The 12,225-nt window shown below is 32.2% G+C and overlaps 1 protein-coding gene across 3 annotated transcripts; it reads right to left on the reverse strand.

Annotated features, from left to right (window-relative positions):
• Positions 1-2,217: 2,217 nt before the first annotated feature.
• Positions 2,218-6,585, reverse strand: LOC110682655 (type I inositol polyphosphate 5-phosphatase 10). 3 transcript variants are annotated; one of them, XM_021858988.1, is made up of 11 exons: positions 6,366-6,585; positions 5,937-6,028; positions 5,552-5,615; positions 5,000-5,063; positions 4,767-4,871; positions 4,021-4,591; positions 3,739-3,932; positions 3,533-3,608; positions 2,976-3,124; positions 2,685-2,885; positions 2,218-2,590 (listed from the first exon to the last, which is right to left on the reverse strand). In XM_021858988.1, the coding sequence occupies exons 1-10, from the start codon at positions 6,370-6,372 to the stop codon at positions 2,702-2,704; spliced, it is 1,506 nt and encodes a 501-aa protein (XP_021714680.1). In that variant the 5' UTR covers positions 6,373-6,585; the 3' UTR covers positions 2,218-2,590; positions 2,685-2,701. The 3 variants fall into 3 exon arrangements, with proteins under 3 accessions (XP_021714680.1, XP_021714679.1, XP_021714681.1); XM_021858987.1 differs by having other exon boundaries at positions 3,533-3,641; positions 6,366-6,582; XM_021858989.1 differs by lacking the exons at positions 5,552-5,615; positions 6,366-6,585 and having other exon boundaries at positions 3,533-3,641; positions 5,937-6,345.
• Positions 6,586-12,225: the final 5,640 nt, after the last annotated feature.

The following is a 12,225-nucleotide window of genomic DNA, read 5'->3' on the forward strand; positions in this document are numbered from 1 at the left end:
TACTGATCGTAAGCGGCCTCCACCTAGGCATTCTGATCACTTGGCCTCACTGAAGAATTAGCTTTCTAATAATTTCGAACCCTCTATTGGAATAATACACTTGTTGAAAGGACACCATTCCTTTCACCTTTCATATCTAGCATTATCTAGATTAATCAAAACCCTTAGACTATATCCAAAGTCACTTCCAAAAATTCCATTTTAGAAAGGTAGTTTCGATATCTATTTAGCTATATTTCATATGCGTAATTTTGCTAGAATAATCAGACTTAAGCATTCCGATTAGTGAATAGGTTTTACTAAAATCAACGTCGTGAATTTAATTGTAACCTTTTCAGCCAATCTAACTATGTATGCATATACTTCCTCCGTTTTTTTTTATCTGCAACTTTGGAATATTTTATGTCTCACAAATATTCCTCAAAGTTGCAAATAAAAAAAACGGAGGTAGTATATTTCCATATTTGTTAGTTTTCTCCTTGAAAACTTATTTTGTGATTGATGGGTCTTTACCCTTAATGCAAATTAATCAAGTTTCAAACATGATTTTCAAACATGGAGTCTGTTTCGGATTTTACGGCCTCTAACCATTTTCAGAATTCGGACTTGTCGTAGCTATCTTACAAGACACTATTCCCTTACTATCCAATAGTAAATAGTTTTCTTGTAAGTCTTAGGTTCATTTCTAGCTTAATAGAAACTTTATAGGATTCAATCCAAGCCTTTTGGTGAATTCTATACCTATACAAGGTAATTTATCGCATCAAACACTGAGTTTCAAGGCGCTTCTGAAGCCCTTTGGTTGTTTTGATCTTACTACTACACTTTTAAAGGTTTGTAAGTAATGAATTCTCTTGAAGGCACTTGTAAAGTCCTTTGAGTATTCTTGATCAATGATTCTCATGAAGCCTTTATAAAGTCTTCCGAGATTCTTTGTTCTGGTTTGTTTCTCGTCTCGGTTGTCATCGAGATCATTTTCCTCCCACTTGTCGTTTTGGAAATGTATTACTTTCCAGAAAGACAACACGTAGATCAACAAGTACTATGTTCTCAATTTGGTGTGGAATTAATGCCTCTTGTCTCACTTGAATGCTTATAATGAGACATGTATATTGTCTTTAGTTAAAGGTTCGTTGTGAAACAAACAGTTAGCTCCCACTTGAGCTACCTTAGCCCATTTTAGCCATTTAGCTCCCACTGAACCAATGAGCTCCCACTGACGCTAAGAGCCCTAGACATATACTTGAAAAGACGCTAGAAACTATTTCTATCCATAACTTACTATGGTGTCTTTTCTTAGCTTCAACTATTTTGTTTATTGTAACATTAGTCATTTGTGCATATCTCTAAGAACGTTGTAGGAAAGGATGTGATTCATCATCATTCGAGTCATTTCCAAATGGCTTCGAGGTCTCCGTCGAGATATACTATATTCTTTGTGGAGCTGATTGTTCCATAATCAGCAATCATTCTGTTTACACACGGAAAGACTCACATTCATATTGTTCCATAAACAGAATGATTACACAAAGATTGTTCCATAATCAGCAATCATTCTAGTAATATTGCAGCAAGCATACTATATTTATTTTTTAATTTTTTTAATTGTTCTACATATATACCATCGAAAAAACATATCACCATTTGGACAATAATAATGATTTAATGTTAATATAATTGTTTTGAGTTTTGACATTGTTAATCACCGTTCGCCTTTGAAAAATCACTAAACAAAAAATAAAAATAAAACGTTTAAGGTTATTAGAGCGGCTATCGCGCGCGATACGAGCGTCATATCTAGCCATATTACTATATTTCATTTACACTATAGTAAGCTAATTGGCGAGTTTGATGGTATTTTTTATTACACTACAATTAGCTAATTGGAGAATTTGATGGTCAACTAATTCAAAGAACTTATTCCACTAAATAAACTCAATTTCAAAAGCTCTTTTTTTCACTAGCTGATTGAAGTATCTGAAAGTAAGATGACAATTATGCCCCCAATTAATCTAAAACCCTAATGTCCTTATTGCAATAATTGGTCATTTTGCATATTGAAACAACTTTAAACAATTAGCTATTTACCAAACACTTCGATACAATCAGTTAATCAAATTAATTGATACAATTAGCTACTCAAAATCAGGAAACATGATCAGGTTAAGCTTTGCCAACAAATATTAAAAACTAAAAAACAATCAACCAAGGTGCAAATATACAAGGACCAAAAATTATCGTGATATATATGGTAAATTCAATCAATCACAACCTATATTACTACCAATAACAGCAAAATTATGTACAAATTCATTCCAATGAAAGAAAAAATAAATTCCTTGCTTCCATTTCCTTTACCTGTGCAAATCAAAGGGGGAAAAAAAGGCTATTGATACATTTACCAAGGACTAAGATGAAAAGAAAGATTACAAGAGAAAGAAAAATACTGTACAAAAAATTGGTAAGCTAGACTGCTAGATGGAAGGGCTAGCTAAAAAGAATTGCCTACAACTTATCATTCTACTGCAAGTCAGCAATGAAAAATTTGGGTGTTTCTTCAGTCTTCGACAATTACGATCTATGTTAGTACCTAATGAAATAAAAGAGCAAAATAATCAATTCATCTTCTCCAGTTTTCAGGCATCTACTTGAAGCAAAATGGTACTTCAAAGCACAAAACTAACCTTTCAGCAACTGATTGTTATTTTGGTAAAAGTTCTTCAACTTCAATTTTAAGGAAGTTTGAATTTGATTCCCTTACAGAAACGTCCACAGAAAATGATGAACAAACAGGCCGGTGATCAGAAAACTGATACTTATTAGAGTCCTTACGTTCGTAATGTAACTGCTGCATACCATCCCCTTTCCATAAAATTCTGTCACACCTGTAAAGTTGTAAGTCATCGACAAGTTAAGAAAATATATTTAAGACAGGAAGATTATGGAAAATGTAAATCAAAATTCAGTGCTGATACCAAGCAGGAGTTCTTCTTTTGCTTGGTGAGATGTTGGTTTCTCCAAGATATATGTCTGAGTTAAAAGAGTACTTGTAAGTAGGTGCAAATTTTATAAGCCCTTCTCTCCATCCTTTGAATACTCGCCCAGCCTCCCTCTCAATTTTCAGCTATTCAAACACAGAATCACATCAGCAAACATATTGCAGTTCATAAATTATAAATCTAAATTATGGTGGCAACACATGAACAAACTTGTTCCTTTTGTTTCCCTGTTACATTTACTTTAATGAGACAAGTTACCAATACAGCTCTGTTGAGAAAGTAACTTTAAAACACAAAAATTCAGGCCATTGAGCAGTTTTAATTACTGTGAATCAGGAATTTAAACATTTATAGGCTGTGTTCTTCACTTTAAGATTACATATTTCAGGATGAAGTAAGTTCAGATAAGTGAGTTTTAATTAAATAGAACGTAGTCTACAAAATCTGAACTAGAAGGCATTGACAATGGATGTTCCGTGAAGGACTTCAGCAAAGATGTAATGAAGCAAATAACAGTACAGTGTAACACATACCTGATCCTTGCTGAGCAGCGCCTCCCATTCCCTTTTCTTCAGCAGCTTCAGGGTTTCCGTATGACTTAAAGCAATCCTGTAATTCAAGTCCCCAAACCATATGATACGGCTAGTGTTTTTTTAGCCCCACCCATCAAATAAATTTGTCAGACATTATCAATAAAGTAATATCAGTAATCTGTAGCAGAAAACTATATATAACCTACTCATGCTCTAATATTCTTTCTGGAATTTGGCTGTTCAAAACTTTGCATCTTCTTGGGAAATAAGTACTTTTAAGTATCTCTATAACATCCAAATTCCTTCTAAGCTCATCTCCTTCTTTCTCTCCAGATGCCAGATGGCTGCATATGAAACAAAAGCTCGTTCGATGCAAAAGCATGCTCACAGAGATGCAACCCTGTCAAAAGATATACATATCAGCTTGTTCCAGAAAGATATGAATCCAAAAGTTGTGTTTTATTAATCCAAAAAAACAAAGAAATTACCTTGTTTCCCAGGCCCATGATACCACGACTAATACAAGAAGTTTTCAAGTGACTAATATGTGGAACAAGCTCCCTCCTTACCCATATTGTGAGAAAAATCCCAACCATCTGCTTACTTACAATTAAGCTGTATTTCTGGTTACTTCCAGAAGAATTAATGATTTCTGAAAAAACAACTCCATTTGGTCCATCGTCTTCCTCTGATGAATCATCACTTAAGTTACTTTGTTGGCAGCGAAAACAAGAATCCCTGGTGTATCTTCTCTCTAGATCTGAGACACAGTTGCATGACTTGAGCTTCTTTTTGCTTTCTGTCCTGAATTGCTTGCTCATAGCTTTGAGGGAGTACTTGGGAAAGAACAGTGAGCCACTCGCCGTGCTTGTTAGTTTATTATTTTTGGTTCCATACATAGTCTTTGCTTCTATCAAAGAGGTTGCTTTTCTCAGAGCTTGGAAGTGGTTATTACTTCCATTGAGAGACTGATTAATAAGAGCCAGCCACCTTGCGGCTGGCTCACTGTCTTCTAAAACAAGCACATTTCCAGCATTTAGTGGGACAATTTCCTGAAATCTACATACAACAAGCGATGATCATTACAAATCAAATTCCAAGTCCACTCAGAAAACAGATTACACATTTATGGATAATATCACAATTTAAGGTATGCAAAAAAGGGAGATAAGACTGGTTAATTAATTCTAATACAGATTTATTGAATAGAGGATTAAGAAAAAGAGCGAATTACCCCAGGACGTAGATATCTGAAGGAGCACTAAGCTGAAGAAAATCGTCAAGAACAAGGCTATTCTCTGGAGGCTTCCCTCCAACATTCCATGTAGCTACAAAAGTCCTGAGAAGAAATTTAAAAAATTTAGAAAAATCAGCAAAATTTAAGAAAACAGAAAAAAAAGATCCGAGTTTTGAAAGAAAATGCAACCAAGAAAGAAAAGAGGCAAGGGTAAAAGTGATCCTATGTACTTTAAGGTCTTGGCATTTTGAACTGCTGGCATTTCAGTTCCAGAATTAGTCAAGGTGTCTGCTTCTGCATAAGGCAAATCCATGAAAAAATCACCCACCAGATTTATAATCTAAATACACAAACCAATCAAACAGTAAATCGCAGCCACGACGACAAGACAAATTCAACAAAAAAAGCAAGAAGAATAATGTTGATATGCAAATTGCCAATTACTACCTGCCAATCTATCAGCTTTATGACAAAGATAAGATAGATTGGAATTTAGAAGCATATATATTATCCGCGCTTTAACTCACTATTAACAAGATTTGCCATAATCATAATGAATCATATTCTTACTCATAGATGCCAATAAATTTGGACCACTTTTTCCTAATAACTTTCCTACCAATGTGACATTATAAGTAATTCGATAATGACATTCATTGATTAAAAAGGCGAAATACCATGTTATTGTACAATGTTCGAACATGAAAGATTAACAGAAACACTAGCAATAGCTTACATCATGTCGAAAATAAAAACATAACGAAGGATTCGAAATAACTAACCAGAAGGGAATTTAATCCCTCGTCGACTTCTATCTTTTGATGAAAACATTTTATGAATCAAAGACTGAAAAAATAACACAAAATTGAAGGTCAAAAGAAAGGTTTGCCAAGACGTGGCCAACATATAAAGCCAATATCTTGAAGAATGACAGCACAATTGGTCGGCATTTTGGTAATGGAAAATCCAGGAAATAAGGATTTAAACCAAATAATTTAAAAAAACAACTATTAGAGGGTGTAAACTGTAAAGTATTTGATCACATGAAATAATTAAATAAATAGAATTTGTTACATAACATATAGTTTGAGTAATTAACGAATGATGGAAAAGTGAAATATAAGCATTTTATAATTATAATTTAAATAATTAGAATAATAATTATACCTTGCTTTTTCTATCTTGTGAATTCAAAGCCATCTGAAGACCATCAAAAATTTGATAAATTGCTCTGGCCCAGAATCTCCAAACCCCATAAACTGTTGTATATTTATGCAAAATATACCAAGGGTGATTAAACTATAATTAATTTATCAAATCTAAATACCCTTGAATTAAGAACAATTTAAGGGATTTGTAATCTTATTCACAACCAAAATCCCCCTTTTCAATTTAAATATAAATCAATAACAAGCAAAATATAAAAAATTTCTAAAACAAAAAAAGATAATTACAAGAATATAATGCAAGAACAGAACAAATGAGGATTAAATAAGAAGGAAGAACCCATAAATCAATGTAATAAAAAATTAAACTAAAAACCCCAAATTTGAGATTTTTTATTTTAATAAATTAATTTCGAGAAAGTCAACCTACCAGCCATTGAAATTTTCAAGGGAAAAACCTGGGAAAATGGAGAAGAATGAAATATAAATCTGAGACAAAAACATTTGAAAATTTGGGGAAAAAATTTGAGAAAAAAATAATGATAGAAACTTGTCTTGTAACATGAAGAAAGGTATCAAAATTCCAATAACATGAATATATAAACAAATAAATTGTAAATAAAAGAAAGGGTCAAAATGTTGAAAAAAAATAAAAAAAAAAAAAAATCAAAGAAGTTGTACTAGTTTTTTGGAAGAACCTTGAAATTCCCAAGAAACCAGAAAATTTCTGGGAAATGTTATAATATTTGTTTGTATATGATAAATTTGAGATGGTGTTTTTTTTTTTGTTACTCGTATAATCTCTACAAGAATAGGAAATAAAATTGATTGTTGCAAAATTGGTTAGCAACTAAATTAATGCCCGTGCGATGCACAATAGTAATAATCTTTTTTCCATAATTATTTATAATATAATATAAAAACAAGGCAATTCATGTGGAATAAACAAATGCAATGTATATAAGAGAAATGAAATAATTAGGCAAAAATTATTAAAACTACAATTTAGAAAAAAAAAATTATTTTTTATTAGTTGTGTTGAAAATATTTTAAAATAGTGTACATTATATAATATTAATGATGCATGTTATTCCCAATAAAATTATGCAATGTAGAAGTCTTTTTATAAATGAATTAATTTAGTCCAAAAAAAAATACTATACAGATAAAATAAAATTAAAAAAATAAACTTAAATCTGACATCATATATTTTATTGGCGGGAAATTTTTTACTGATAGCTTGACATATGTCTAAAATAATTGATGTAAGCATGACCTGTTTTAGCAATAGTTAATAGATTTTTTGAAGGGAAAACATGTTATAAGTTGGTAAAATTATTACAGAAATATTTGATAGAAAACTCGGTCAATTATTATTATTATTTCATAAGATTTCAAATCAACACCATGAATAGAAATGTTTTTTTCCATTGAACCCCACTATTATACAATTATATATGGTAATTTAAATGTTAATATTGTATTTTTGACCCCATTATTTTATATTCTCCATCATATTTCAACCTTCTAAATTATAATTAATTCTCCCTTAATTAAAAGGTCTCAAAATCTTGTATAACTATTTGACGTAAATAGAATACGAAATAAAAAGGAATAATACAATTATTATAAAGATAATATATAAGATTAAAAATAATATATTATTATAGTTGTATGATCCAAATATTCCAAAAATAAAAATGATTTTGCTAGAAAGGGAAAGGGGAGTTTTGGAGGGAAAAAACAGCACTTGAAAGTGGCACGTGTAATTCCGGGTGTCTGTTTTAATATTATGTTACTGATTGATAGCAACTCCTTGATTAGGTTTTCTAATTTGATTATGTTCCACAAAATATAATCATGTGAAAGTTCTTAAATTAAAATAATTGTTTATTTAATTTTATATTTAAAAATATATAAATAAGTTAACAAACTGGGTTAACTTATATGAAAGTGGACAATTGAGTTAATAAAAGTTACAATTAATATAAAACGAAATACATAAATTAATTTATAAATTTGATTATTGTAAAATTGGGTTAGAAACTGTTTGATTGGGTGTAAAATTGTTATAGAGAGAAGAGGCAATGACCCCACGTGTGGGGAGTTAACAAACCAAATCTTACGTTTTACGGAGTATGGAAATTTCCCAATTCCCAATGACTAAAGACCATAGTCTTCGTTTACTCTACCACCTTCCATTATTTATGTGTTTTGTATTGATATTGTATTTTGTATGAGATGGTTTTATCTCAACCAACAACATACGTTTTAGCTCTCTATTTCTTTGTTGTGTGGAGGGTAATCTTTTGTCCACTTTCATATAAGTTTCCAAAGAAGAAAGATTTATGTTAATGGCTGTGTTATTCTAGTAGTAACAAGTGTCGAGTTTGTTGTGGGAGAGACGTGTTTTCGTTTTACCAAGATTAGTTGTCGTCGTGGGGAAGAGATGTTTTTTTGTTTTCTTAAAATTAATAGTCGCGAAAGATATAAATGGCAGTTGATGTAATTAGGTTGAGTTTTATGCGCATGATTTGAGTGTTACACCAAAAATGTACAGAAATAACTAAGATAATGGACATCTATTAGTGGGGGATAGTGTCACTTACAAACTCATGTGCTTGGAGCTCTAAGTTGGAAGTAATGAAAGGTAAAGATAAGCCGGACATTTAATTTGTTCAAGATAAACATAGTTCATTTTTGAGCAAAGGAATCGAACGAGGTAAAGAACTTATATCATGCCATATTCTCTACCTATCTTGTTAAAATTACTGAAAACCCGCTTTAATGCATAAAAGGTATGCCTAAGACTAAAATTTATTTCTTGTAAGCCAAAAGATTTACACAAACTCTTATTATTTTTTAATACATCAAGTCAAACTCCCGTTAATTATTTTAATTAATAATGTAGAAACGAATACATATATCAGAAGAGATAGCAAACAAATGGGTTGGGTTAGGGTGGCCCCTCTACCCTTGCCTATAGGCAATTGTCATGGGTCAGGTTGAGCCTAAGCAAAAAATTAAGGGTTTGTTTGGCATCTTTTTTATTTCGGTTTTCTGATTTCTTGAAAACAAAAAAAAAAAAATTAAAAATCAAACAAACATAAAAAAAATTAAAAAAAAAAAAAAAAAAAAAAAAAAACGGGAAACAAGAATAAAGGTGTTTCCACTTTTCTGTTGTAAGTTTTCAAAATTATCGTGATTTTAATATAGATCATATGATTTTGAAAAACAAAAACACCAAACAATAGAAAACCACAACGTTATCAAATGAACCCTAGAGTTTTGAGTTGGGACAAGAATACAAAATCGGGCTAAAAAATATAATAATAGGAATAATGAAAACTAATAATTCCACCTTTGCTCAATCTTCTCAAAACACTCCCATTTTTCTATTATTCCAAAATAATTCCACCTTTGACAATATGGATCCTTTTTTAACGATCTCTTTGACCTATAACCGATTAAACCGGTCAAAATCTTTTTTCTTTCTAGGTCTTTATCTCCTCTCACCATGCCCACCAGTGGAAGCATCACCATAACACCACCCCTAAACCCACTTGCCCCTTGCCGCCGCCCCCACCCCCACCCCTTGCCAGTTGCCACCACCCCAACCACCACGAAACACCCCACCCACCATGAAACCAACCCTGAAAACCCCCACCCCAACTTTGAACCCTAGCCTCGAAACCCCTACCCTAACTCTGAACCCTAGCCCCGAAAACCCCCCATCCTAACTCTGAAAACCCAGCCCCGAAAACCTTCCCACACCCCTGAAAACACCACCCTAGCCCCAAAAACCCCCACTTGACCCCCGAAAAACCAACCCCTAGCCTTGAAAAAGCCCTAGCCATGTTGGAAAACCCACCCCAAAAACCAAACGCCCACCCGAAAACCAAACCCCTACCCACCCTCCAAAACCCTATCCTTAATCCCGAAAAATCCCTAGCCACGTCGGAAAACCCACCTTGAAAACCAAACACCCACCCCACCCATAAACCCTCCGACCACACTAGAGTGGTTGTTCATGCGTTTAGGGGGTTGGGTTTGGGGTTTTACCTATTAAAATCCAACATGTGGCAAAAAAAAACCCTAAGAAAATCAGTTACCAAAACAATCTAACCGGTCAGGAATCGTTAGAAGAAGATTATGGTGAAAGGTGGAATTATTTTGAAATAATCAAAATGTGAGAATGTTTTCGGGATATGGAGCAAAGGTGGGATTATTAGGTTCCATTTTTCAAAAATATATGCCCAAACCCACCATATTAGGCCAAAAATAGTTGATTTTTTAGATCATTTAATTTTATATCTAGGCCAAAATTATAACTAAAATTATTTTAGGCTGCTTAAAACCCACAAACATAAAATTAAAAATCTCTCCAAATCCATGTAAATTTTAACCAACAAGTCGGTTCGAACTAGTCTTGACTTGGTCTACAGTACCCATAACTTATTTTAGGAACATCACCCATGGGAACACTTTTATTTTTTAGTTCTAATTTTACATGAAAATAGAAGATTTTTAAATGTTGTACAAAAAACTAACACTAATATTGAATTCTTTTGCAAAGATAATCACATACTAATGATTATGTTTAGCAAACACATTACAAAGTTAGAGTTTACTTAGAGAAAATCTATCATCAAAATTAAATTTTACTTCCTCTGCTTTACAAATATTGCAACAAAGATGAAATTACGCATCCCGAAACACATTTTATATGCTAAAAATTATAAAAAGTTGGTATTGTAAAAGTATTTTACGAGACGAATCTAACAAGACCCCACATGACTATATTTTACTTCACGTATAAATTATAATATGTGGTCAAACAAGCGTGATGAATAATGTAAAAGTCCAATTGTTGCAATATTTATAAAACGGAGGAAGTATTTACTAATAGATAAAATCTATCAAAGTTAGATTTTATTTAGAGAATAACTATCATTAAAGTAAGATTATTCTTTACAAAAACATTTCATTTAATCATTTGGTCTTTTTCTTTATAGAAGCCCCATTTCTTGTACCTTTTTCCTACCTTTTTGTTGCCCCCTAAATTCACCACGTCTTCGAGCCAAATGAAACCTTTATCTCCCTAAAACACCCCCAACAAATGTTATTGATAGATAAAATTTACTTTGACCTTGACTTTGACTTGAATGGATGACTGAAGCAGCCAAAAGGTATATGTTGAATATTTAAATCATACCAAACCAAAGATGTATAAAAAGATGCCATTCCATATTGCATAATGCATATTGCATGTTGAATACTTTTACTATAATCTATAGTTTCAAAAAGCATGCATAAGCAACTAATGGACCAACTTCTCCCCAATCGGTTTTATACTTATTTCATTAATAATGTAATTGTTACATTGTGTTTAAATCCATTCTTCATTTCTTCATAATGACACGAAGCTTATAATAATAACAAAAATTTGCTAACGATCGTTCTTAGGGCGTTAGATAATAATTTAAATTATTTTTTAAAATGATATTAATTTGAAAATGCAGGCTAAAATTATGTGTCGATCCGTGTAATTAATGATTGTTTTAATTTAATATTTTTACTTTTAGTCCTTATATCCAATACTTTAGGGGTATTCATTAGCTTTTGCCTAAATGTGAGAGAGAGAGAGAGAGAGTTTGCTATCAAAAAAAGTTCTAGTTATATCCCGGCGGTTGTTGAGGGCTGCTACATAGTCTGCTGCTTAAGTTAACTCATCGTATATATAGCGAAATAGAGGAAATTGAACCAAAGCGGCAGAGAACAACTATCACATCATCTATGAGAAATAAACCGAATCTTAAAAGGGCATTGAATAGCATGTCCTCCCTACAAAATATTTATGATAAGCAAATTATTACTTTCAATGAAAATATGAGAAATGTTAGTTATTTTTAAAGGCTCACAGCTAGAAGAGTTGTAGTTTCGACAACTAAAAGAGAGACACAACCAGTATAAAAAAATGTACAACTATCAATGCGATTTTCAAGATGATTCCTTAGCTAATAACAACTTACACCAAATAACCATTAATTTTACATGGAGAAAGTACATACGCAAATAGAACAACGAAAGAAGCACTATACTTAATTACTTTAAGACAGAAATGCAAAGTTCAACACACAACACAACTTAGCATAAGCAAAACATGTCGACACAATGCCATGGTAAAATGAAGAACATCCCCAAATAAAGGAAGCCGTGTTATATTTCAAATGGGGCAAGGGTAAATTGGTCAAACCATGGACCACCATTTTTCTAGACAAAGTAACGTT

Source organism: Chenopodium quinoa, unplaced genomic scaffold (assembly GCF_001683475.1).
Source record: "Chenopodium quinoa cultivar QQ74 unplaced genomic scaffold, ASM168347v1, whole genome shotgun sequence".
Taxonomy (NCBI): domain Eukaryota; kingdom Viridiplantae; phylum Streptophyta; class Magnoliopsida; order Caryophyllales; family Amaranthaceae; genus Chenopodium; species Chenopodium quinoa.